Source organism: Erinaceus europaeus, chromosome 20 (assembly GCF_950295315.1).
Source record: "Erinaceus europaeus chromosome 20, mEriEur2.1, whole genome shotgun sequence".
NCBI classification, from domain to species: Eukaryota; Metazoa; Chordata; class Mammalia; order Eulipotyphla; family Erinaceidae; genus Erinaceus; species Erinaceus europaeus.
The window spans coordinates 58,104,182-58,130,603 of NC_080181.1; the positions used below are offsets into that span (position 1 = coordinate 58,104,182).

The window sequence follows — 26,422 nt, forward strand, 5'->3', positions numbered from 1 at the left end:
GAGACAGCATAATGGTTATGCAAATAGACTCTCATGCCTGAGGCTCCTAAGTCCCAGGTTCAGTCCCCCCCGCCCCATCATAAGCCAGAACTGAGCAGTGTTCTGGTGTGTGTGTGTGTTCATCTCTCTCAAAAATAAAATTAATAAAAAAAAAAAAATGAGGGTGAAGGAGACAGTATAATGTTTTTGCAAACAGACTCTCCTGCCTGAGGCTCTGAGGTCCCAGGTTCAATCGCCTGCACCACCATCAGCCAGAGCTAAGTAGCTCCAGGCGTCCCGGAGTTGCATGTGTCCAAGGTCCCATTGCTCCAGCCCCCACTGTCACCACCTACCAGGGCTCAGAGTGGGACAGGGCTCTGCCTGGAGCTGCAGAGCAAACCCAGGGCTGGAGCCGGAGCCCCGGGCGCCCGGGAGCTGCCCCAGGTCTGATATCCCCAGAGCGTCTTCTAGATGTCCCGGTCGCCTCCTCCACGGGAAGCCGCTCCCATCAAGCACACAGAGCCACGGGGGTGGGGGGTGGGCGGGCATGGCTTCAGACTAGACTCTGGCCCCTCCCTGGCTTTGGAGGGTGGCCTCCATTCTTACAGGACCCACCCTGGAGACAGGCTGCTGGCACACAGGGACTCAGGCAGGCACACCCACCCGCATCTGCAAGTCCTAAGCTCCCCCTGGGGCCACCTCTGCTGCTGGTGCCGCAACGCACACAGGGCCCGGCAGCAGCGTGTGGGCTGTGATTCCGGGCTCCAAGCCACATGCCATGCCGCCGTGCGCCCGCGGGCCCAGCTTCCTGCTCTCCCTGGCCAGCCCGCAGGCAGAGGGCCAGAGGCTGCTTCCCACTTCCTGCGGGCGCTGAGGACAACTCTCTTCTCCCAGGCTGTGGGCTCCCGTCTCTGAGGACAGCATCCTGGCCAGAGAGCGGGGGCTGTGGCCTGTCCTTGACCTCACCCCACATGCCAGGGACTCCCAGGCTGCCTCTCCATTAAGTGTTTTTGTCGTATGCTTTACATTGGTTCTAGCCTTCCCCCGCCAAGAGAATTGGATCAGTCCAGTTGATTTCGCGGGCCTGCTTGGCCCCGCCCCAAGGAACCCCGAGAGAGGGTTCCTGAGTCCGAGAGTTCCTGAGTTCGAGAGTGCGAGAGTTTCTGAGTTCGAGAGGAAGAGAGAGAGGGCCAGAGAGTTCCAGAGTTGGAGAGTTTCAGGGTTACAGAGTAAGAGAGAGTGCCAGAGTGACAGAGTTCCTGGGTTCCTGAGTTCGAGAGTGACAGAGTTCCTGAGTTCGAGTTTCAGGGTTACAGAGTAAGGGAGAGGGTTCCTGAGTTCGAGAGTAAGAGAGAGTGCTTGTGCCGCCGCAAAGAGACAGCCGAGTTCTGTTTGGTGATTAGTTTGTCTTAGTTTATGAATCGTTGTTCCTGAATAAAGAAATACAGCTTCCCTGTCCAGCCATTGTCTCCGCGTCTCTGTTACCCGCCTGTGAAGCAAGCCAGCCCAGCTGGAGCCATCCGAAATTTTAACAACATGTTTTATTCATCAAAAAAAAAAAAAAGTTTTCAGGCTCAGGAGACAGCATGATGGTTCTGCAAAAGACTCTCCTGCCTGAGGCTCCAAGCTCCCAGATTCAATCCCCAGCACCATCAGCCAGAGCCGAGCAGGACTCTGGGTGCTCTCACGCACCCCCCTCCAATTTCTTTTTATTATCTGTATTTATTTGTTGGATAAAGACAGCCAGAAATTGTGAGGGAAAGTGATGATGAGGAGGGAGAGAGATGGAGAGACACCTGCAGCTCTGCTTCACCACTCGCAAAGCTTTCCCCCTGCAGGTGGGGACCAGGGGCTTGAACCTGGGTCCATACACACTGTAACGTGCACTCAGCCAGGTGCGCCACCACCCGGCCCAGGGCTCTGGTTTCTCTCTGTAGCTCTCTCTCTCCCATAAAAATATTTATTTATTTATCTTACCAGAGCCCTGTGAGCTCTGGCGGATGGTGGCGCAGGGAATTGAGCCTGGTACTTTGGAGCCTCAGGCAGGAGAGCCTGCTTTCATAATTATTATGCTGTCTCTTGGAAACAGAGTTGGCAGTCAGCTGAGGTCAAGAACAAACACCTCCTCACAGACCCCTGCGAGCGTCAACCCGGCTTTGACCTAGCACGTTATGACTGGGCCCTCCTCCATCGCTATCGAACAGGCCATGGCCGGTGCGCCGCTATGTTCCATCATCGCTGGGGAGCCAGAGACGACCCGAACTGCCCCTGCGGCTCCAGACAGACTATGACCCACATAGTCAACGACTGCCACCTCTCCAGATTCAAAGGAGGTCTCGAAACTTGACATCAGGCTCCACCTGACGCTGTTGACTGGCTACGGAAGAAGGGCGAACGCTAGAAGGAGAAATGCTGTCTCCCTCGCTCCCCCAAAAGTGTGTGTGTGTGTGTGTGTGTGTGTGTGTGTGTACCATCTGGACTGTCAGTAGGGGCTTAGTGCCAGCACTAGGAAGCCACCGCTCCAGTGGCCTTTTTCCCCTCCATTTTACTGGATAGGACAGAGAGGAATTGTGAGGAGAGGGGAGACAGGGAAAGAGAAACCTGTAGACCTGCTTCACTGCGTGTGAAGTGTCCCCCCCCACACACACACACAGGTGGGGAGTGGGGGCTTGAACCTAGACCCTTGTGCTTAGTACTGTTGTGCTTAACCGGTGTGCCACCGCCCCTGCACCCCTCCTTATTTTTTTTTTGATAGAGATTGAGTGACAGAAATTGAGAGGAAGAGACATGGAGACCCCAAAGCTCCTTCCTGTGTGTGTGTTCTGGGATCTGATAAGGGGTGTATTCTACTGGGGAGCCACTACCCCGACCCCAAATCTGAGTTATGTTAAAGTCTGAGGGGGGACACATGTGGAGGTCATGTGCGGGGTCAGCTGGGGCCACGTGCGGGGGGTCAACTGGGGGGCCACGTGCGGGGGGGGGGGTCAGCAGGGGGCCACGTGTGGGGGTCAACTGGGGGGCCACGCGCGGGGGGGGGGAGGGTCAACTGGGACCATGTGCGGGGTCAACTGGGGGGCTACGTGCGGGGGGGGGGGGTCAGCTGGGGCCACTTGCGGGGGGGGGGGGGTCAGCTGGGACCATGTGCGGGGGTCAACTGGGGGGCCACGTGCGGGGGGTCAGCTGGGGCCACGTGCAGGGGTCAGCTGGGGCCACGTGCAGGGGTCAGCTGGGGCCACGTGCGGGGGGGGGGTCAAATGGGGGCCACGTGCGGGGGTGGGGTCAGCTGGGGCCACTTGCGGGGGGGGGGTCAGCTGAGGGCCACGTGCGGGGGGGGGTCAGCAGGGGACCACGTGTGGGGGTCAACTGGGGGGCTACGTGCGGGGGGGGGGGTCAGCTGGGGGCCACGTGCGGGGGGGTCAGCTGGGGGGCCACGTGCGGGGGGGGGGGTCAGCTGGGGGCCACGTGCGGGGGGGTCAGCTGGGGGGCCACGTGCGGGGGGGGGGTCAGCTGGGGGCCACAGGCGGGTGTCAGCCTGGGGCACGTGTGGGGTCGTCAGGGGTGGCCACGGCAGGGCGGGCTGCTTTAGCCTGGCCGCAGAAGCCCCCACGAGGCCGAGCGCAGCGCGGACGCAGCCCCCCTTCCCGGCATGCCCCGGGCGGCGCGGCGCAGACTCGCGCGCGCGTGGTGGGCGGGGCGGGGCGGAGGGCGCGCAGGCGCAGTGCGGGCGGGCGGGCGCGGGCCGGAGCGCGCAGGCGCGGTGTCGGCGCTGGCGAGTCGCGCCCGGGATGTAGAGCGGCGGGGCTGACGGCGCGGCTGACGCGAACGGGCGGCGGCGAGCGGGGGGCGGCAGCGGCGGCAGATCGTGCACCCATGGCGCCCAAGCAGGACCCGAAGCCCAAGTTCCAGGAGGGTGAGTCGGTGGGGCGGTGGGGCGGCGAGTGAGGCCATGGGCGGCGGGGTCGCGGGGGCGTCGCTGCGGAGGGCCGGGCCCGGCGGGGCGGGGGGGCGGGGCGGGGCGGCCTGGCGCGCGTGGCGGCGGGAGCGGCCTCCGACCCCCGACCCCCGACCCCGACTCTCGCCCCTCGCCCCGGCCCAGCCCCCCGCCGCGCCGAGACGCCGCAACATGGCGCCGCAACATGGCGGCGGCGCTTTGTGCGGCCGGGGGGGCTGCTTCCGGTGGGCGCGGGGTCTCCTTCCGGTGGTCCCCCCCGAGCGCCGAGCCGGGGTTCCCGAGGGTCCGGCCGCCCCGACGGTCGCAGCGCCGACGCCCGGGGGAGGCTCGGGGGGGGCGGGGCGGTGGGCGCCCGTGTCTGCCGGCTCTCCTGGCGGCTTCTCACCCGGCGCCTGCAGCGGGGCCCACGGCGCGGCGCCGGCGACCCAGGCTCGAGCCCCGCTGCCTGCCCGCAGAGGGCCTCCCCGTCTCGACCTCTCTCCCTCCGTCTCTAACAGAGCGGGCGGCCGGCGTGAGCATCGCGGTGGGAGCCCCGGCCCCCCACCTGCGGGGGAGTCGCTTCCCAGGCGGTGAAGCGGGGCTGCGGGTGTGGGTCTGTCTGTCTCTCCCCCTCTCTGTCGCTCCCTCCTCTCTCCACGGCTCTCTGTCCTCTGTCTGTCCTGTCCGACAGCGACGGCAGTAGCTAACGGCGACAGTGAGCGGCCAAGGCAGCAGGAGGGCAGACGTGGCCGCCAGCAGCCGTGGAGTCACGGTGCAGGCGCCGAGCCGCAACCCCGGAGGCAGAGAAAGACAATGATGACGATACCGGCAGACGGAAGGGGCAGCAGGCGAGGGCGGCGGCCCGGGCCTGTGGGTCCCCGGCCTCCGGGCACGCTAACCTGCCGCTTTTGCCTCCCCAGGGGAGCGAGTGCTGTGCTTCCACGGGCCTCTCCTTTACGAAGCAAAGGTAGGAGACCGGCTGCTGGCCGGGAGCGGGGGCAGGTGACGGCTGCGGCCGCCGCAGTTAGAGAGAGGTTTTGTTTTCGGGTCTCAGCTCCTGCGGGGACGCAGGGAGAGGGGACCAGAAGCTCACTCGGGCATGAGCGCGGCTGGGCTGCTCTCCGTGCCCCGCCCGCAGCCACTTCACCGTTTGTCTGTTTGTCTGCCTCGCCTCCCGCAGAGCGGTGGCCCCCGGGGTCAGCAGCCGGCGGAGGAGCGGACTGACCCGCTCCAAAGCTCGCGGCGCGGCATCCGCGGGTTAAGCGCAGGTGGCGCCGAGCACAAGGATCCCGGTTCGAGCCCCCGGCTCCCCACCTGCAGGGGAGTCGCTTCCCAGGCGGTGAAGCAGGTCTGCGGGTGTCTGTCTTTCTCTCCCCCTCTCTGTCTGTCTCCCCCTCCTCTCTCCACGTCTCTCTGTCCTAGCCAACAACGATAGCAATGATAATAACAAGGGCAGCAAAATGGGGGGAAAAGGCCTCCAGGAGCAGTGGATTTGTGGTGCAGGCACTGAGCCCTAGTGATAACACTGGAGGCAAAAGGGAAAAGGGGGAGAAATCCTTTCGCTATTTTGTTACTGGTATTCTCTCTTTTTTTTTTTAATTTATGTATTCATGAGAAATAACCAGACGTCACTCTGGTACAAGTGCTGCCAGAGATTGAACTTGGGACCTCATGGTTGAGAACCCAACGCTTTATCCACTGCACCACTTCCTGGACCACAGTATTCTTGTTTTTGAACAGATAGTTGAGGTAGAGGTTCGTCCCCGTGGGTCCGAGGAGAGCCAGAGTGGCACTCGGGTGCCTTTGATGCCAGCGGGTGGTCGGGACAAGCCTGTGAGCCTGCTCTCCGCGTGTGTAGTGCTTAGAGAAGTGGGCATAGCGTGCCCGGGTGGGCGGCCTCCCTGTGTGCGTTGCTGTTAACTTGTTTGAGAGCTGCCCAGTGCCAGCGACTACAGGATCATACGTTTTCCGATGGGCAAGAGCTCTGCCATCGTCTTGGTGTGGCGATACCGTTCGCGTGTGACTGGTGATGCGCACCGAGCTCCTCTGCCCCAGTCTTAACACTTGCCGTGGCTTCTGCTGACAGCAAGACCCCTGAGCTGTCCTGACTGACAAAGACATCTGCCTGCAGAACCAGGTGGCCGTGACTGTCGGAGCTCACGACTTCCCTGTGGGATCCATTCTTGTTTTCCCCAGAAAGCCAAATGCTTCCGCATCCATCACCGCCAGCTGCTGGCATCCTGCAGTAGACAGTTCGTTGCCTTTCTTCTGTTAGTGACTTTTTTAATATTTATTTTCCTTTTTGTTGCCCTTGTTTTTCATTGTCATAGTTATTATTGATATTGATGTCATCGTTGTTAGGGCAGAGAGAAATGGAGAGAGGGGAGGGGAAGACGGGGAGAGAAAGACAGACACCTGCAGACCTGCTTCACCGCTTGGGAAGCGACCCTCCTGCAGGTGGGATGCAGGAGGCTCGAACCAGGATCTTTAAACCAGTCCTTGCGCATTGCGCCACGTGCGCTTAACCCGCTGCGCTGCCGCCGGACTCCCCTGCTAGTGACTTTTTAACAAGTTAGGTCACGTATCTTTTCAGCTGAGATTCTCTTGAAATAAGCACCAACTCCTGTCTGGTTGGGTTTCTCGTCTTCATTGCTGGTCTTTGGCCGCCTGGCCCGTTGATTTGAGGCTGTGCCTTGGTTCCTTGGCTCTCGGACTGGCTCCAGCAACGATTGATGAGACGGCAGTTTTAAGGGGAGCCGTGGCGCACCTAGTTAAATGCACGTGTCACCGAACACGAGGACCTGGGTTCAAGTCCCCGACTGCCACCGGCAAGGGGAAAGCAAGCTTCACGAGTGGTGAAGCGGGGCTGCAGGTGTCTGTCTCTGTCCCTCTCTAGCTCTCCCTCCCTCACTTTCTCTTTATTCCGTCACAGTTAAAGCACTTTCATAACTTAAAGCCTCTGTGGTCTTCATGCTTAAGTCACATTTAGACGGCCACATTTTGGCTACCAAAGAGTTTGTGTCAGAGTGGCTTTGAGGACTTGCATAATTTCATTTCCTTTCTAAAATGTTTAAATGAATTTTTTTCTTCTTCTGTGTTTCAGTGTGTAAAGGTTGCCATAAAGGACAAACAAGTGAAATACTTTATACATTACAGTGGTTGGAATAAAAAGTGAGTATTAGATTTTGAAAAACGGTCTGTTATTTGCAATTAACAAGGTGGCCTGTCTGGTAGAGAGTGCAAAGGCGTGTTCCTCACGGCCTAGTTAGCTTTCCCTAGTTAGCTCGCGGGCGGGCGGGCGGGCGGGCGGCCGGGCGGCAAGCAGCCGCTTCCCAGCAGGTGTGTCCCATGTTAAGTGGAATGTCTAAAATCCACTAGCCGCAGACCAGCCTTTTCCCTTCCCTCTGCATTTGGTGCGTGTGAGGACAGCTTGGGCTCTTTAAAGCCTGGGCGACACCCAGTGACTCTCAAGGCAGGTGGGTTTCTCTAGGAGGAAGAGAATAATCAGCCTCAGTCGGAAGCAGCCACCTCATGGTTTCCCAGCTTTGGAGGTGGCAGGGTTTCTGCTCCTGATGTACAGAGAAAACTCCGCACTAACCTGGTTTTTAGCTCGAGGCGCATTGGTGTTGAGGGAAGGGTTTTTCCAGGCTCCTGGTGAGAGAAGAGGAGCAGGCGGGGGCACGGTGCTCCTGGCGAAAGTGGTCTGAGGAAGCCGGGCAGTGAGGGCCGTACAGCCAAAGCCCCGCCCCCGAATGTGAACCCCTTGTACCTACCTCCCTGTGCGAACACGGCACGATAGATAGGTGACGAGAGGCGTGTGGAGAGCTAAGGAGCCGCTAGTCGTCCACACAGGCACTGCGGTTTCCGCCCCTTTGTGAATGGGTCTTGATGAGCTTGAGCGAAGTCGTCACCAGTGACTGAGATGGCTTTGTGCTGTGCTGTCTGTATCAGAAGTGCTGTGAGGCGCAGGCGCTCTGAACACACTCTGAAGACACGTGGCGATATTGTAGTCCTTTTTCCTGTTCCTGAAGGAGCTCCCTCAGTACACCACCCCCTCCTGACCTCTAGGTAAATGCATGCTTTCAAGTTCTCTCTAGGCATCTGTTGAGTCCGCCCGTGGAGGTCAGAGGTGGGAGCCGCTAACGGAGCTCCGTCAGCAGGAAGAAAGCAGCACTTTGCACAGTCCAGACAGACAGACAGACAGACAGACGTCCCTGCCCCCCACCCCCCACGCACGCACGCACACGCACGCACGCACGCACGCACGCGGAATGAGCACTTCTGACTCAGAGTGCCTTAGTAACTGCCCCCTTCCTGGTGCTGCTGCTAGCATTTGATACATAGGAAGCCTCTTCCTGACTGTACCTTGCAAGTTTGTGTATTGATCCACCAGGGAGTGCCAGTTGAGGGTGGTGTGGTCTGAGAGGCCCCTGGAACACTTCCTCTTAGCTGAGTTGGTCTCAACGTGCCGAGATGGTAGACGCCCTGTTGTCGTTTTGTGTCAGATCCTCTCTTGCTGTGTGTGTCTGATTCTCGTGATGATCTGGTAAGGCAAGTGCTCCTAGCCTCACTTCACAGGTGGTAAACTGAGGCGTAGAGAGGCTTTTGTACTTTGCAATCTCAGTATGTAAGTTAGTTTAGATGATCTCTTTGTTTGATGGGCCAGAGACACTGGGGGAGGGGCAGACACCTGCAGCTCTGCGTCACAGCTTGTGAAGCGCCCTGTAGCGGGGGCTTGGGGCTCGGCCCTGGGAGTTAGTTGCACGTGCTGCACTCTGGCCGCTTTGAGGGGCTTCTTGAGAAACTGCTTCTGGGCCCCCGACGGCACAGACCCCTCCCCCCGCTGGGAAGGTGTCACTGAGCCGTGTCCCTCTGAGCATCGGGCCGCCACGTGTTCTGCATGTGTGATGCCCTGGGCACGGCACCGGGTGTGAGGTCGTTTCAGGAGAAGCGACTTGCTCTCCCGCCCCCCCCCCCCCCCCAAGATAATCAGAGGACAGAACCCAAGTCGCGGTGGAAACGGTTGTGAATGCATCTGTTTTCTGAACTGGCCTTTGCTCCTTCAGCTGGGACGAGTGGGTGCCGGAAAGCAGAGTGCTCAAGTATGTGGACACCAACCTGCAGAAGCAGCGGGAGCTCCAGAAAGCCAACCAGTAAGTCGTCCTGCCACCCAACTGCTGTTCACTCTTGAGTAGACACAGATCTGGAGGGAGGGGGTGGAGATAGAGACACCTGCAGCCCTCCTTCACTGCCCTTGGAGCTCCCCCCGCGGGTGGGGGCCGGAGGCTTGAACCTGGGTCCCCGTGCACTGTAACGTGAGCGCTTTACCAGCTGCACCTCTGCCCGCCCCGAGTCAGCATTAGAAATGTCCTAAAGCGCACGTGGCAGGAAGCACAAGGACCGGCAGAAGGGTCCTGGTTCGGCCCCCGGCTCCCCACCTGCAGGGGAGTCGCTTCACAGGCGGTGAAGCAGGTCTGCAGGTGTCTGTCTTTCTCTCCCCCTCTCTGTCTTCCCCTCCTCTCTCCATTTCTCTCTGTCCTATCCAACAACGACAACAACAATAATAACTACAACAATAAAACAACAAGGGCAACAAAAGGGAATGAATAAAATAAATATTTAAAAAATAAATAAATTAAAAAAAAAAACAAAGTTGGGCTGTAGCGCAGCGGGTTAAGCGCAGGTGGCGCAAAGCACAAGGACCGGCATAAGGATCCCGGTTCGAACCCCGGCTCCCCACCTGCAGGGGAGTCGCTTCACAGGCGGTGAAGCAGGTCTGCAGGTGTCTGTCTTTCTCTCCTCCTCTCTGTCTTCCCCATCTCTCTCCATTTCTCTCTGTCCTATCCAACAATGACAACAACAATAATAACTACAACAATAAAACAACAAGGGCAACAAAAGGGAATTAAAAAAAAAAAAAAAAACAACTTGATGATGATGATTTGCCTCCAGGGTTACCACTAGGGCTCAGGTGCCTACACTATAAGTCCACTCCTTCTGGAGGCCATGTTTCCCATTTTGTTACCCTTGTTGTTATTGCTGGATAGGATAGAGAGATGGAGAGAGGGGGAGAGAAAGACAGACACCTGCAGACCTGCTTCAGCACTTGGGAGGCAGCCCCCCTGCAGGTGGGGAGCCAGGGGTTTGAACCGGGATCCTTACGCCAGTCCTTGCACTTTGCTCCATGTGCGCTTAACCCACTGCGCCACCACCCAGATCCTTGATTATTATTTTAACCAGAGCACTACTTATTTCTGGCATAGGGTCGTGCTGGGGATTAAACCTGGGTCCTTTGGCGACTCGGGCATGGAAGACTTTTTGCGTCACCGTGACGCTGTCTCCTGATACCGACTTGCTTTCAGGCATTGGCAGCTGGAAGGCCACAGGCTGCTGAGGAGTCATGTGTCGCACACTCACCCTGTCCTGGCTTGTGGGGCAGGCGGCAGGCGGGGCTGCCCAGCCTCACCCCTCGTCTCTCGAGTGCACGCGTGTATCGTGTATCGGCTAGAGAGGAACTGAAGTGGGCGAGGAGGAAGGAAAAGAGGAGGGGCCCGATGGCGGCTCACCTGGCTGAGTGCACACAATGCAGGGCGCAGGGAGCAGGCTCAGGCCCGGCTCCCCACCTGCAGCCTGAGTGCACACAATGCAGGGTGCAGGGAGCAGGCTCAGGCCCGGCTCCCCACCTGCAGGCTGAGTGCACACAATGCGGGGCGCAGGGAGCAGGCTCAGGCCCGGCTCCCCACCTGCAGGCTGAGTGCACACAATGCAGGGTGCAGGGAGCAGGCTCAGGCCCGGCTCCCCACCTGCAGGCTGAGTGCACACAATGCGGGGCGCAGGGAGCAGGCTCAGGCCCGGCTCCCCACCTGCAGGCTGAGTGCACACAATGCAGGGCGCAGGGAGCAGGCTCAGGCCCGGCTCCCCACCTGCAGGCTGAGTGCACACAATGCGGGGCGCAGGGAGCAGGCTCAGGCCCGGCTCCCCACCTGCAGGCTGAGTGCACACAATGCAGGGCGCAGGGAGCAGGCTCAGGCCCGGCTCCCCACCTGCAGGGGCTACACAAGTGGCTAAGTGGGGGCGTCTCTGCCTCTCCCCTCACTCTCAGTTTCTCTCCGTCTTTGTCCAGTAACCAGTAAACGAATGAATAAAAGAGAGAGAGAGCCCTGCAGCACTGCTTTACCACTTAGTGAGGTTTTTCCCTCCTGCAGGTGGGAACCGGGGCATGGTGGCGCGTGTGCTCATCCAGGCCCAGTGTGGGGTGCCGCCACTTGGCTCCAAGTCTGTAGTCTTCGCAGCACACGTTTTCTTCTCAGTTTAAAGCTGAAATGTGTAACAGGAAAGTTGAAATACGTTGGGCTTGAATGCTCAAGGACCCGGGTTCAAGCCCCTGGTCTCCACCTGCAAAGGGAAAGCTTCTCAGGTGGTGAAGCAGGGCTGCAGGTCTCTTTCCTGCCCTTTCCCTTAAATAAATAACAGTCTTGAAAAAGACCTACCCCAGGAGGTGGTACAGTGGATAGAGCATTGGACTCTCAAGCATGAAGTCTTGAGTTCAGTCCCCGGCAGCACCTGTGCTGGAGTGATGTCTGGTTCTTTCTCTCTCCTGTCTTTCTAAGAACATTTTTTTTTTAAATTGGAATTGGTGAGTTCTAAAGCAAGTGAAGTTTATTTAATTTTTTTAAAGACTTTATTTATTAATGAGAAAGATAGGAGGAGAGAGAGAAAGAACCAGATGTCACTCTGGTACATGTGCTGCCGGGGATTGAACTCAGGACCTCATGCTTGAGAGTCCGATAACTTATCCACTGCGTCACCTCTCGGACCACCCGGAATTGGTGAGTTGTAAAGCAAATGAAGTTTTTATTTATTTATTTTTTTAACAGCTCTGATCAGCTCTGGTTTATGGTGGTGCAGGGGATTGAACTTGGGACTTTGAAGCCTCAGGCATGACAGTCTGTTTGCATAACCATTATGCTATCTGCCCCTGCCCAGCAAGTTAAGCAAGTTAAGTTTTTAAATACAGGAGGCTTTTGTGATATTTTAATTTTGGTAGTTATCACAGAACAAAATCTTTGCCTTTTTAAAAAAAAATTTTTTTTATTTCACTTCATTTTATTTATTAATGAGAAAGGTAGGAGGAGAGAGAAAGAACCAGACATCACCCTGGTACATGTGCTGCCAGGGGTCAAACCCTGGCATGTTTGAGAGTGTTTTACTCATTGCACCACCACCTGGATCACATAATTTAAGTTTTTTTCTTCTCGTTTTTAACCAGAGCACTGCTCAGCTATGGCTTATGGTGGTGCAGGGGCTTGAACCTGGGACTTTGGAGCCTGAGGCATGGGAGTCTCTGCATAACCATTATGCTGTCTACCCTCCGCCTTATCTTTGCCTTTTCCATTCTTGAGTTGCTAGAGTTGTGGTGATAGATTATTTGTCTACAGTCTTAACAGATTTCTGTGCCGCTTGATAAGAGGTTTGAGGCTTGAATTTGAGTGTATGCTTCAAACTGGTAACTGTCGGAATTGCTTTGAAGGGAGCAGTATGCGGAGGGGAAGATGAGAGGGGCAGCCCCCGGAAAGAAGACGTCTGGTCTACAGCAGAAGAATGTGGAAGTGTAAGAAGCCCCACGCTTGTCTCAGTTCACAGAAAAAATGTTGCCTGGCTGGGTTTCTGGCGTGGACGCTGGGGCCCGAGAGCCAGCTCACTGCCACACATGTGGCCCTTTGGGTACCCTGGCACCAGGGAAAGTGTGGGTGTCGTGGCAGAACCAAGTGGGAGGCCCCAGGAGCCCTGCTGGCACTTGGAGACCTTTACAGGGAAGCCTGATTCAAGTGTTGGCTTATTGAAGATACCTCTTCTTAATTTTTGTAACAGGTCCCCTCTGCCTGCCCACTTTTCCTGACCTCCCCCCCCCCCTTCAAAATACATGTAACCACATTGACCACTTTTAACACTTTGGGGGCCAGGTGGTGGTGCACTTGGTTAAACACTCAGTGTTTGAGGACCCAGGTTGGAGCCCTGGCTCCCCACCTGCAGGGGGAAAGTTTCACAAGTAGTGAAGTAGGGTGTCTCTGCCTCTCGCCCTCTCTCCTCCCTCTCATCTCTCTCTGTCTCTATTCAGTAAAATAACCACAACACAAACAGCATTTTTTTTTTAGTTTTCTCAATTTGCTGTTGTTGCCCCTTGTTTTATTGTTGTTGTAGTTATTGTTATTGATGTCATTCTTGGATAGGACAGAGAGAAATGGAGAGAGGAGGGGAAGACAGAGGGGGAGAGAAAGACAGACACCTGCAGACCTGCTTCACCGCCTGTGAAGCGACTCCCCTGCAGGTGGGGAGCCAGCGGCTCCTTCCGCTGGTCCTTGCACTTCGTGCCATGTACACTTAGCCCACTGCACTACTGCCCGACCCCACAAACAACACATTTTACAGGATAAAATTTGAGGAGGCAGGGGAGAAAGGGAGACACCTGTATGCCTGCTTCACTGCTCATAAAGGGCTCTCCTGCAGGTGGGGAGCCAGGGCTCAAAGCCTGGTCTTCGTGTGGGTCTTTGAGCACAGTACTGCATGCATTTAAGCAGTGTAGCCCCACCAGCCCTACAGTATCAGGATTCCCGTGTTGTGTGTTCCTGGCATATCCTCGCTTTGCTTTCCTTCCGTGGAGATTTGGCAGAGTAGTAACACCAGTTTTCGTGTTTGACCAGAGCATGGAATTCATTGGCATGTGATCCTGAGGGAAGAGCGTTGAAATTGTTTGGTTTTACCAGTAGTAATTGTCTTTCTTTCTTCCTCCTAGGAAAACAAAAAAGAACAAACAGAAAAGTAAGTTAATGTCATTCAAGTCATTTTGCCACTGTATCCCCACTTTAAACTCACTGTTAGATGCTAAAGCGAGGAGTCACTGAGTGCATAGCTTCTGCTCAGTGTCTGCCACGGCAGAGGCAGAGTGAGGCGGGGGGTGGAGGAGACCTTGTTCCTTGACCACCAGAAGCATGTCATTGTCAGCGGGCTTCAAAGTACACGTGAGACTGATGTTACTAGATAAGCCTTTAAAGCGGAGGTTCTGTGGAGCTGTTTATGAAGCTTTATGGAAACGAAATGTGACTTGGACAGAACAGTGAGAAGTGAGGTGAGGAGTCATTTTCCTTGAGCGTTTCATAAGGTTGCATTCCACCACCATCCTTTGCAGCTCCAGGAAACGGAGATGGTGGCAGTACCAGTGAGATGCCTCAGCCTCCCCGGAAGAAAAGGGCTCGGGTGGACCCTACTGTTGAAAATGTGAGTTTTTAAGTTAGTTTCTTTCTTTCTTTCTTCCTTTCTTTCTTTCTTTCTTTCTTTCTTTCTTTCTTTCTTTCTTTCTTTCATGAGAAAGATAGAGGAGAGGGAGACAAAGAACCAGACATCACTCTGGTACATGTGATGCCAGGGATTGAACTCAGGACCTCATACTTGAGAATCCAAAATTTTATCCACTGCACCACCTCCTGGACCACGGGTTTTTAAGTTTCTAGTTTGCTTCATGCAACAGCTCAGTGACGTAACTGTGGAACTGTGACACATTGTCAACATGACTCATGGCTAGAGTGAAAATTGTCCCCCAGTTTACATTCTAGCACTCTATATACTTGACAAAGACGGGGAAACAGAGGGAAGGGGTGAGAGATGGGGAGTCAGACACCTGCAGCCCTGCTTTTCATCCCGCCTGAAGCTTCCCTCTGCAAGTGGGGGTCAGGGGCTTGAACCCAGGTCCTCAAGCTTGGCAATGTGTATACATTCAACCAGGTGTTGACTGGTTTTAAATAAAGGATATGTCTGTATAAGTCTTATTCTCACTTGAAGCTTTGTATTTGCCCTTTCTAAACAACTCCCACCAGCTCCTAACTCACTGTCAGATGCCTGTTTGTAAGATCTTTTCATGTCTTGGTTGAGTGCACATATTACAGTGCACAAGGACCTGGGTTCAAGCCCCAGATCCCCAGCTACAGGAGGAAAGCTTCACGAGTGGTGAAGCAGGGCTGCAGGTGTCTCTCTGTCTCTGTTTCCCGCTCCTCTCAATTTTCTGTCTATCCAAAATAAATGAATAAATATTAAAAAAATCTGAGACTAATTTCTTTGGTGTTAAGATGGTCTCGGGCCAGGCATGGGTTCAAGCCCCGGCTCCCCACACACAGGGAGGAAGCCTCATGAGTGCTGAAGCAGGCCTGCAGGTGTCTCTCTCTCCCTCCCTACTACCCTTCTGCTCTCAGTTTCTCTCTGTCCTATAAAAAGGAAAAAAAAAAAGAAAAGGGAAGAAGTTGCTGTCTGCTGGGCATGGTAGACTTGGAGTGCTGGCTGCACTGAACCCCAGAAGTAATCCTGGTGTTGCCAAGTAGGGACAAAATAACCGTCCCGGCAGGTTGTGCTAAGTGGATTTTTGCATGTTTTGAAGCAACTTAAAGACTAGGAAAGACTCTCAGTCTCGTGTGGATGCGAAATAGTTTTGAATTCTTAAGTAATTGATAAGGCGTCATTTGTTTTATTGTAATGACAGCTTCCAAAGTTAGGAGTTTGGAAATAGGCTTTTAATTGCTGACTGACTAAATGCATGAAGCAGTGCTGTCGTGACAAACCAGAATGTTCTGGAAACTTGACGCATCTCATCCTAGTTACTGAACCCTCATGAGAATCAGCACGTTTGCTTTTGTGTCCAGGGGCGGTGTTTAGAGCTGAAACCGCTGCTCCCTCGCACGTTGCAGCTGCTCGCACGTTGCAGCAACAAGAAGTCGCTGAAGCAGGTTTCTCCTTTGCGAGAAATGGCAGGGTTCTATTGTCGCTGCTGTTGTTGGATAGGACAGAGAGGAAAGGAATGGAGAGAGATGGAGAAGACGGGGAGAGAAAGACAGGCACCTGCAGACCTGCTTGGCCACCTGGGAAGCGACTCCCTGCAGGTGGGGAGCCGGGGGCTTGAACCGGGATCCTTATGCCGGTCTTTGCGCTTCACCCGCTGCGCTACCGCCCGACTCCCCACTGAAAGCTTTTGACACAGCAGTCCAGGCTGTCCGTGCCGCCTGCGGGCTGGCTTCACGTTGCGCGCCTTCCCTAGGAGGAGACCTTCATGAGCAGAGTGGAAGTGAAAGTGAAGATTCCCGAAGAGCTCAAACCTTGGCTGGTTGACGACTGGGACTTGATTACTCGACAAAAACAGGTAACCTCAGGCCTCGCAGGCTGTGGCCTCTCTAGTGTTCTCCTGTGCTGGAGCATTTTGACGGTCGCACTCTCGACTGCCATTTGAATTCAGAGACCATTGTGATCATCAGAACGAGTGACGTTGGGGGGTCGGGCAGTAGCGCAGCAGGTTAAGCGCACGTGGCGCAAAGTGCAAGGACCGGCGTAAGGATCCGGGCTCTCCATCTGCAGGGGAGTCGCTTCCCAGGCGGTGAAGCAGGTCTGCGGGTGTCTGTCTTTCTCTCCCCGTCTCTGTCTTCCCCTCCTCTCTCCATTTCTCTCTGTCCTATCCTACGACGACATCAGTAACAGTAACAATAATAACCACAATAAAACAACAAGGGCAACAAAAGGGAAAATAATAAAATTAACGAAAAAAGTGATGTCCATATATGTGTTTTTATTTTTATTTATTTTTGTGACTCCAGGGTTATTGCTGGGGCTCGGTGCCTACATTACAAATCCACTGCTCCTGGAGGCTATTTTTCCCATTTTGTTGTCATTGGCGCTTGTTGTAGTAGTTGTTATTGTTATAGCTGTTGTTAGATAGGACAGAGAAATGAAGAGAGGGAGACAGAGGAGAGAAAGATTGACACCTACAGACCTGCTTCATTGCTTGTGATGTGACTCCCCTGCAGGTGGGGAGCAGGGGGCTCAAACCTGGATCCTTATTGCCGGCCCTTGCGCTTTGCCATGTGCACTTAACCCGAGGCGCTACCGCCCAGCCCCTTTTTTTTTTTTTTTTTTTTATACTCCAAACTCAGTCAATTTCTGCTTTGCGTTTCTACTTCTTTTTTTTTTTTTTTTTTTTACATGCATAACATTCCCCAGATTCCCATTTAGCAATACAACCCCCACTATTTCATTCATCATTTTTCATGGACCTGTATTCTCCCCATCCACCCACCCACCCCAGAGTCTTTTACTTTGGTGTAATACTCCAATTCCATTTCAGGTTCGACTTGTGTTTTCTTTTCTAATCTTGTTTTTCAACTTCGGCCTGAGAGTGAGATCATCCCATATTCATCCTTCTGTTTCTGACTTATTTCACTCAACATGATTTTTTCAAGGTCCATCCAAGATCGGCTGAAAAACGGTGAAGTCACCATTTTTTTACAGCTGAGTAGTATTCCATTGTGTATATAGACCACAACTTGCTCAGCCACTCATCTGTTGTTGGACACCTGGGTTGCTTCCAGGTTTTGGCTATTACAAATTGTGCTGCCAAGAACATATGTGTACACAGATCTTTTTGGATGGATGTGTTGGGTTCCTTAGGATACATCCCCAGGAGAGGAATTGCAGGGTCATAGGGTAGGTCCATTTCTAGCCTTCTGAGAGTTCTCCAAACTGTTCTCCACAGAGGTTGGACCCATTGACATTCCCACCAGCAGTGCAGGAGGGTTCCTTTGACCCCACACCCTCTCCAGCATTTGCTGCTGTTACCTTTTCTGATGTGTGACATTCTCACAGGAGTGAAGTGATATCTCATTGTTGTCTTGATTTGCATTTCTCTGACAATCAGAGACTTGGAGCATTTTTTCATGTGTTTCTCGGCCTTTTGGATCTCTTCTGTGGTGAATATTCTGTCCAATTCCTCTCCCCATTTTTGGATGGGGTTATTTGTTGTCTTGTTGTTGAGTCTGGCAAGCTCTTTATATATGTTGGTTATTAAACTCTTGTCTGATGTATGGCATGTAAAGATCTTCTCCCATTCTGTGAGGGGTCTCTTGGTTTGGGTAGTGGTTTCTTTTGCTGTGAAGAAGCTTTTTAATTTGATGTAGTCCCATAGGTTTATACTTGCCTTAGTCTTCCTTGTAATTGGATTCGTTTCATTGAAAATGTCTTTAAAATTTATGCGGAAAAAAGTTCTGCCAATATTTTCCTTTAAGTATCTGATAGTTTGTGGTCTAACATCCAAGTCCTTGAACCACTTGGAATTTACTTTTGTATTTGGTGAAATACAGTGATTCAGCTTCATTCTTCTGCATGTTTCAACCCATTGTTTCCAACACCATTTGTTGAAGAGACTCTGCTTCCCCCATGTAATAGTCTGGGCCCCTTTGTCAAAGATTAGATGTCCATACGTGTGGGGCCTCATTTCTGGGCTCTCAATTCTATTCCACTGGTCAGTGTGTCTGTTCATGTTCCAGTACCAAGCAGTTTTGATGACAGTGGCCCTATAATACAGTTTGAGATCTGGGAGTGTGATGCCTCCGGTTCTGTTCTTTTTTCTCAAGATTGTTTTGGCAATTCTAGGTCTTTTCTGGTTCCAGATAAACATTTGTAGCATTTGTTCTATTCTCCTAAAAAATGTGCTTGGGACCTTGATGGGGATAGCATTAAATTTGTAGATGGCTCTGGGTAATATATTCATTTTGATGATGTTAATTCTTCCAACCCATGAGCATGGAATATCTTTCCACTTCTTTGTGTCTTTTTCAATTTCTTTGAGTAGTGACTCATAATTTTCAGTATACAAGTCTTTCACTTCTTTGGTTAGGTTTATTCCTAGATATTTTATTGTTTTTGTTGCTATAGAAAAAGGAACTGATTTCTGGATTTCAATTTCTTCTAACTTAGTGTTTGCATAGAGGAATGCCACTGACTTTTGAATGTTAATTTTGTAGCCTGACACTTTACTGTATTGCCTGATGATTTCCAAAAGCTTCTTGCTGGATTCCTTAGGTTTTTCCATGTATACTATGATGTCATCTGCAAATAAGGAGAGTTTGACTTCTTCTCTTCCAATCTGTATGCCTTTAATTCCTTGCTCCTGCCTGATTGCTATGGCAAGAACTTCCAACACTATGTTGAATAGTAATGGTGATAGTGGGCAGCCCTGTCTAGTACCTGATCTGAGGGGAAATGCTTCCAGTTTTTCACCATTGAGTATGATGTTGGCTGTAGGTTTGCTATATAGAGACTCCACTATCTTCAGGAATTTTCCATCTATTCCTATTTTTTGTAGTGTTTTGATCATAAAGGGATGTTGTATTTTGTCAAAGGCTTTCTCTGCATCTATTGATACGACCATGTGGTTTTTGGTCTTGCTTTTGTTGATGTGGTGGATCACATTGATTGATTTACGTATATTAAACCAACCTTGCATGCCTGGGATAAACCCCACTTGGTCATGATGAACAATTTTTTTGATATACTGCTGTATCCGGTTGGCTAGAATTTTGTTCCAATATTTTTGCATCTATGTTCATCAGAGATATTGGTCTGTAGTTTTCTTTTTTGGTTGTGTCCCTGTCTGCTTTTGGTATCAGGGTGATGTTGGCTTCATAGAAGCTGGCAGGGAGTATTCCAGTGTCTTCAATCTTCTGGAAGACTTTTAAAAGTAGAGGTATTAGTTCTTCTTTGAAGGTTTTGTAGAATTCATTTGTAAAACCATCTGGTCCAGGACTTTTATTTTTGGGAAGATTTTTGATAACTGTTTCAATTTCATTAGCTGTGATGGGCCTGTTCATGTTATCCACTTCCTCTTTACTTAGTTTTGGAAGTTGGTAGGTATCTAGGAAATCATTCATTTCTTCCAGGTTCTCTAACTTGGTGGCATATAGTTGTTCATAGAAGCCTCGCATGATATGTTGAATTTCTGCAGTGTCTGTTGTGATATCTCCTCTTTTATTTACTATCCGATTTATTTGGGTCTTCTCCCTTTTTTGTTTTGTGAGTCTGGCTAAAGGTTTGTCGATTTTGTTTACTCTTTCGAAGAACCAAGCAGCCCCTATTTTTAATTTTTAGGTTTATGACGACAAAAAGGTAGAAAGGTTTTTGGAGGTTGTCATAGCAGGGTGTCTTTCTGACAGGATGTGTGCTGTCTTGTGAGCACACTCACATGCTCGAGGCACTGCAAGGGCTTTGTCACAGTTTCTAGAGGAACCGTGCTGGCTGTGTTCAGTGCAGTGTGCTCCTTGTTCTTTTTGCCGCCAGGATTATCACTGGGGCTTGGTGATGAAGCCGCTGTTCCTGGAGGCTGTTTGTTCCGTTTGCTGCTCCTGTTGTTGGATAGGACAGAGAAACTGAGAGAGGAGGAGAGAAAGACAGATATTGCAGACCTGCTTCACTTTCTATGAAGCGACCCCCCCCCCCCCCGCAAGTGGGGAGCTGGGGCTCGAACCTGGGATCCTTCTGCCGGTCCTTGTGCTTTGCACCATGTGCGCTTAACTTGCTGTGCTACCTCCCAGCCCTGCTGTGCGTGTTCCCACTGGCCGATGCTAGTGGTTGACTGTCGTACTCTGCTGTGTAGCTGTGCTTTGAGAAGGAACACTGGTGTCCCACTGTGTTTTGTGTTGCAGCTTTTCTATCTTCCTGCCAAGAAGAACGTGGACTCCATTCTGGAAGACTATGCCAACTACAAGAAGTCTCGAGGGAACACAGACAATAAGTAAGGAAGGACACACACGGCCCCGTTCGCCAGAAGATTGTTTTTTTTTTTTTTAATTTTTATTTATTCCCTTTTTGTTGCTCTTGTTTTATTGTTGTAGTTATTGTTGTTGTTGTTGATGATGTCGTCATTGTTGGATAGGACAGAGAGAAATGGAGAGAGGAGGGGAAGACAGAGGGGGAGAGAAAGACAGCCGCAGACCTGCTTCACCGCCTGTGAAGCGACTCCCCTGCAGGTGGGGAGCCGGGGGCTCGAACTGGGATCCTTACGCCTTGTGCTTGTGCCACATGTGCTTAACCCGCTGCGCTACTGCCTGACTCCCCAGAAGATTGTTGTTTCTAAATAAATGGCGCCAAGTTCTTCCTCAGAAGCCTAGACCGCCAGAAAGTAGCAGAACAGTTAACACTGGGGAGTGGTCGGGTGGGGGTGCCCCTGGCGGAGCACACACATTAGAGTGCACAAAGGATCAGGTTCAAGCCCCTGGTCCCCACCTGCAAGGGTCTCTCTGTCTCTCTCTCAATCTCCCTTGCGTCTCAGTTTCTGGCTGTCTATCCAATAGTGAATGTAGATAGTAGAATGTTTAAAAAAAGAATTAACACTTGTGATGGTGTTGTTAAAATTTCGGAGGCTCTTGCCGGGCTGGCTTGCTTCACGGCAGTTAACAGAGACGCGGAGACAACGGCTGGGCTGGGAAGCTGTATTTCTTTATTCAGGAACAACGATTCACAAACTAAGACAAACTAATCACCAAACAGAACTCGGCTGTCTCTTTGCGGAGGCACAAGCACTCCCTCTTACTCTGTAACTCGGGAACTCTCCAACTCTGGAACTCTGGAACTCTCGTACTGGGGAACCCTCTGAAACTCTGGCACACTGGAACTCTCTCTTACTCTGTAACTCTGAAACTCTCCAACTCTGGAACTCTGGAACTCTCGTACTGGGGAACCCTCTGAAACTCTGGCACTCTCGAACTCAGGAACCCTCTCCCTTACTCTCGAACTCAGGAACTCTCGCACTCTCGCACTCGGGAACTCAGGAACTCAGGAACCCTCTCCTGGGGTTCCTTGGGGCGGGGCCAAGCGGGCCAGACCGTTGCCTCCGCGTCTCTGTTACCCGCCTTGAAGCAAGCCAGCCCGGCAAGAGCCTTCCGAATTTTAACAACAGGATGGAGTCTGGCTTAGACTCCTCCAGGGTCAGCCAGGGGTGAGAATGCCACCATGGAAACCGACATTGATGTAGCTTGAGTGCTGTGATTAGGCAATCGCTATCATTTTTAGACTGGATTTCTTCCTGTTTATTTGTTTTTAATATTTATTCCCTTTTGTTGCCCTTGTTTTATTGTTGTAGTTATTGATATTGTTGGATAAGACAGAAATGGGAGAGAGAAGTGGAAGACGGGGTGGGGGGAGAGAGAAAGATAAGACACTTGCAGACCTACTTCACTGCCTGTGAAGCGACTCCCCTGCAGGTGGGGAGCTGGGGGCTCAAACTGGGATTCTTATGCCGGCCCTTGCGCTTTGCACCACGTGCGCTTAACCCGCTGCGCTACCGCCCGACTCCCTCTTAGTTTTTATAGAGAAAGAGGTTGGGGGAGGGGCGGGGAGACACATGCAGTACTGTTCCCCTCTCGGTGTGCACTGGGGCTTGAACCCGGGCCATCGCCCACGGTGACACATGCACTCTGCACTACTGCTCAGCCCCCTTCTGTGCCTTTGTTAAATCCGGTTTTTAGAACTGGACAGTAAGGAAGTTCACGGCTGTTCGTCCAGCTTCTGACCAAATGCTGTGCCGTCCAATTGAGTGAGTGCCTCTGCTTTGCTTGGCAGAGAGTACGCCGTCAATGAGGTCGTGGCCGGCATCAAAGAATACTTCAACGTGATGCTGGGCACGCAGCTGCTCTACAAGTTTGAGAGGCCGCAGTACGCCGAGATCCTGGCGGATCACCCTGACGCGCCCATGTCCCAGGTGTACGGAGCACCGCACCTGCTGAGACTGTTCGGTGAGGAGCCCTTCTGGGGGCAGCCCTGGGCTTCCCCGAGTGGCCAGAGACGCCTCCATCTCCCTGATAGACGCGAAAGCAGCGGGCTGCCAAGCTGAAGCGTGACTGTGTGGCTGGCTGGGGTTTCCTCAGCTGCTTATTGCCAGCATGGGTTTGGGACTAAGGGGCCTCTCTCAGTGTGGTCGTGGCCGGGGTGGTGTGAGCAGCGAGGCTGCAAGATGTGTGGGGGTGTGGGTGTTTCCTCACATGACTCAGATGGCTGACTTGAGATTCTTGTGTTTGAATAGTGCGCATCGGAGCGATGTTGGCCTACACACCCCTCGATGAGAAAAGCCTGGCATTGTTACTGAATTATCTCCACGATTTTCTAAAGTAAGTCTTGAGTCTGCTGCACGTTAGTCTCCCAAGTCAACAAGTGTACGAAACGTGAAACGTGTTCCGGGTCGGGGAGGTGCGTCAGGGGCGCGAGCCGGCCCCGCCACAGGTGTCGAGGGATGGGAAGCCGTGCGGAGTGAGTGCAGCCTAGCTGTGTCTCTGGAAGGACACGTGATAGGCCACACCTCCTGGGTGAGTCGGCATGTGGAGCTCTGCAGCAGCGGTGAGGTGATGTGTTCGCAGCTTCCAGTCGCCACAGCTGGGCAGGCGTGTTCAAGCCCCCAGCCCTGCCTGCAGAGGGGAAGGAAGCATCAGGGTGGAGCCCTCCCTTCTGACCCTTCCCTCCCCAGTTTCTATCAGTCCGGTAAAGGGGACAAAAGGGAAAGTAAAAGTTAAACTCCAACTAAAACAGGAGCCTGGGTTTGAGCCCCACTCCCCACCCATAGGGAGTGTCATTGCTCCACGAGCCGTGGGGCAGGCTGCAGTGTCTCCTCCTGCGCCTCCTGTTTCTGTGCCTCATAATAAAACCCTGAAGATGGCCGCCTGCCGGGAGCAGTAGAGCCACAGTCCAGGCAGCGAGCCCAGTGGTGACCCTGGTGCAGTTCAGGAAAGGAAAGGTGGTGAGGGAGGCTTTCCCCGCGCTTGCCGAGCAAGCCCCTGCCATATTGAGGCAGTGAGTCTCCAGTTCCCACGCAGTCACGGGAGGGTTGGAGGCAGGTCAGAACCTCCTGCGCGAGGCCCTGTTCGCGCCGTGTCCGTGGAGATGGCAGACTGAGGTGGTGGGTTCTTGTAAAGACAGAAACCCCTTCGGTATGTGGGGCTGGGGGCCGCTCTGAAGCAGATAGTTTCTTGCGGTGTTCTTGGGAGGGAAGGTCGGAGTTGTCATCTTTCTGTATTTCAGTATTTGAATTTTGTTGAAACCGCTTGTTTTCTAATGAGAAATTTGAAACTTGGGGCATGGGGTCTTGCCGTCTCATCTTTGCTCTGCCGGTGGGGGTGAGTCTACTGTGGCTGCTGGACCCGGCAGGTCGAAGCATCTCAGACTCTACATGTATTTATTGGAGATGGAGACGGGCCTTGCAGGTAGGGACAGCAGGGGAGTCTTGACCCCGAGTCCTTGTGCACTGCGGTGTGTGCGCTCAGCCAGGTGTGCCCCCGCCTGGATCCGGGGATCTCAACTTCTGAACCATTCCTTTTGTTTTAACTTGGTAGGGCAGAGGGAAATTTAGAGGGCAAGACAGACTCGCAGCCCTGCTTCACCGCTCAGGAAACTTGGACCCTGTAGGTGGGGACCGGGGGCTTGAGCCCAGGTCCTTGCGCATTAAGACGTGTGCTCGCGGCCAGGCGCACCACTGCCCAGCGGCAGCGGCCTAGGTCATCCGACTTGACAAGTTTCTTAAGAGTTTGAAGGAACCCTGGGCTTTCTGCGCCAGTGCCCTCTGTTGCTGGCACCCGAGCCCGTGGGTCCTTGTGAGTCTGGCCATCCGTCGCTCCCATGCACCGTGTTGCTTGGTGAATACCCGGTTTGCTGGAGCGAGCAGGGTGCTGCCGTGAGGGTGCCCGCCGTTCCTTCAGCCTCTCCTGAGAAAGCGCCTGCCTCCTGTGGCGTGTGTGGCGAGGAGAGCGCGCTTCCGGCCGGGCTGCCGCGCCTGTGGTAACGGGTGCCGTTCTGTTCCCAGGTACCTGGCGAAGAACTCGGCGACGCTGTTCAGCGCCAGCGACTACGAAGTGGCCCCTCCCGAATACCACCGGAAGGCGGTGTAGGCGGCGCGGTGCAGGCGGCGCGGCGTGTGGGATCCCCGTCCGTGCGTCCCGTTCCCAGTCTTCTCTTGTACAAACGACGTACTCTGGACATGTTAGTGTGTAACAGATTTGCTGTTTGTTTCCTGAGGAGTCGGAGCTCCTTTCTCTTCATTTCAAGGTCGCTGCCAGTGTGTTCAGTGCCAGACGACGGAGAGACGTGCGGCAGTGTGTCCTTGCCTAGTTGACGAAGCTGCTCCCCAGAGCTGGCAGCTCTTCCCTTTGACACTGCGCACTTTCCTAGTACGTGTTGACGCTCTCTGACAAACGCTGACTGCTAGTGCCAAAGGCCCACTGGAGTGTGTGAACCGAACACGCGCCGTTCGTGCTCCTCTTCCCTGGTGCTTCACGTGAAGAGCCCGCCCTGCAGCTGTCCCCGCTGTGTCTTAGACACCTTACCTGCCCTGCTCACGCTGTGGGAGATCGGTGGCTTGTTTCCATGGTTTTGTATTTGTGTCGAATGCACGTTTTAACATAATAGACGCAATGCATTGTGTAGCTACGGTTTTCTGGAAAAGTCAATCTTTTAGGAATTGTTTTTCAGATCTTCAATAAATTTTTCTTTAAGTTTCAGAAAGGCAGTATGCTTGTGTGGCTGCATTTTGTTCTGCATCTTGCGGTGGGCTGGTGTGCGAGGCCCTTGTCTGGCTGTGAGGGAGGGAGCAGGGCCGCCTGACCTGGCGCACGTCACCGTGTCTGCCTGACCTGGTGTCTCCGGCTAAGAGTCACCGTGTCTGCCTGACCTGGTGTCTCCGGCTAAGAGTCACCGTGTCTGCCTGACCCGGTGTCTCCGGCTAAGGAGAGTCGAGTGTCGGATGGCCTGGTGCTGGAGAAGAGACAGGCGCCTGGAGACGCTAACTCTGGAGGCGCTAAGCTCTGCTGTCACTACAGGCCCTTGCAAGAGGATGACCCTGAGCAGGGGCCTCCCGGTGTCTGTCCCGAAAGATGACATCGGCTCAAGTGTTTCTGCCCCCAGGTTACTGCTAGGCCTCGGAGCCCGGCCTGTGATTCTGTTGCTCCCAGCAGGCAGCTGTTCTGATTTCAAGTTTTTACTACGACAGAGACAGAAACAGGAGGGGTGGGGAAGAAAGACACCTGTAACCTGCTCCTGCTCTACTGCCTGTGAAGCAGCTTCCCCTGCAGGTGGCCAGTGGGGGCTCGAACCTGGGTCCTTGCGCACTATGCTGCGTGTGCTCAACCAGGTGCGCCACCCCTGGCCCCAGATGTCAATGTGAAAACCATTTGATCTTGACCTTTTTTGACACATAGATCCTCGTGTCCAGATACGAGTCTCAGCCGTGGCCCTGGGGCCACTAAATCATCCAGATGAGCGTGGGCCTCGCTGTGCTGGAACCAGGCTCCTGTCGGCAGGTGTCTCCTCAGCCAGACTGAAGAGTGACACCATTCTGAAAACCTCCAGCACTTCCGGTAAGCTGACAAGCGCTGGGTTCCTTAGGCTCAGTCACGGTCGGACCTGATGGGTGGAGATGAGGTGCTGTGTCCGCCGGCCAGTGTCCCGGTGCCAGGGGCACTTCCACGTGACACCGGCGCGTCTGAGTGTGTGGTGGGTGGGCACTGAGGCCCCTCGTGTGGTGTGCGGTGCGTGGCGAGTGTCACCCCCGACTGTCACCCTGCGCGCCCCTTGTGTGCTGACGTGTCTTGGGCCCGGTTTGGCTGCAGGGCGTCTGGGGGGCAGGAGGTCAAGGGTGCGGGCTCGGGATAGGGTTTGCCAGGGTTTGCC

The 26,422-nt window shown here is 53.6% G+C and overlaps 1 protein-coding gene and 1 long non-coding RNA gene across 5 annotated transcripts; one reads left to right on the forward strand and one right to left on the reverse strand.

Moving 5' to 3' along the window:
• The first annotated feature begins 3,705 nt into the window (after nt 1–3,705).
• On the forward strand, nt 3,706–25,263 carry MORF4L1 (mortality factor 4 like 1). 4 transcript variants are annotated; one of them, XM_060179566.1, is made up of 13 exons: nt 3,706–3,889; nt 4,831–4,877; nt 7,014–7,081; nt 7,862–7,978; nt 8,977–9,063; nt 12,441–12,521; nt 13,704–13,729; nt 14,097–14,185; nt 15,990–16,091; nt 20,419–20,507; nt 22,334–22,506; nt 22,794–22,878; nt 24,561–25,263. In XM_060179566.1, the coding sequence occupies exons 1-13, from the start codon at nt 3,850–3,852 to the stop codon at nt 24,643–24,645; spliced, it is 1,089 nt and encodes a 362-aa protein (XP_060035549.1). In that variant the 5' UTR covers nt 3,706–3,849; the 3' UTR covers nt 24,646–25,263. The 4 variants fall into 4 exon arrangements, with proteins under 4 accessions (XP_060035549.1, XP_060035550.1, XP_060035551.1 ...); XM_060179567.1 differs by having other exon boundaries at nt 7,865–7,978; XM_060179568.1 differs by lacking the exon at nt 7,862–7,978 and having other exon boundaries at nt 3,709–3,889.
• Nucleotides 24,786–25,786, reverse strand: LOC132534889 (uncharacterized). Its single transcript, XR_009546653.1, has 2 exons — nt 25,463–25,786; nt 24,786–25,386 (listed from the first exon to the last, which is right to left on the reverse strand). It is a non-coding gene; the product is annotated as an uncharacterized LOC132534889 (long non-coding RNA).
• Between the last annotated feature and the right edge of the window lie 636 nt (nt 25,787–26,422).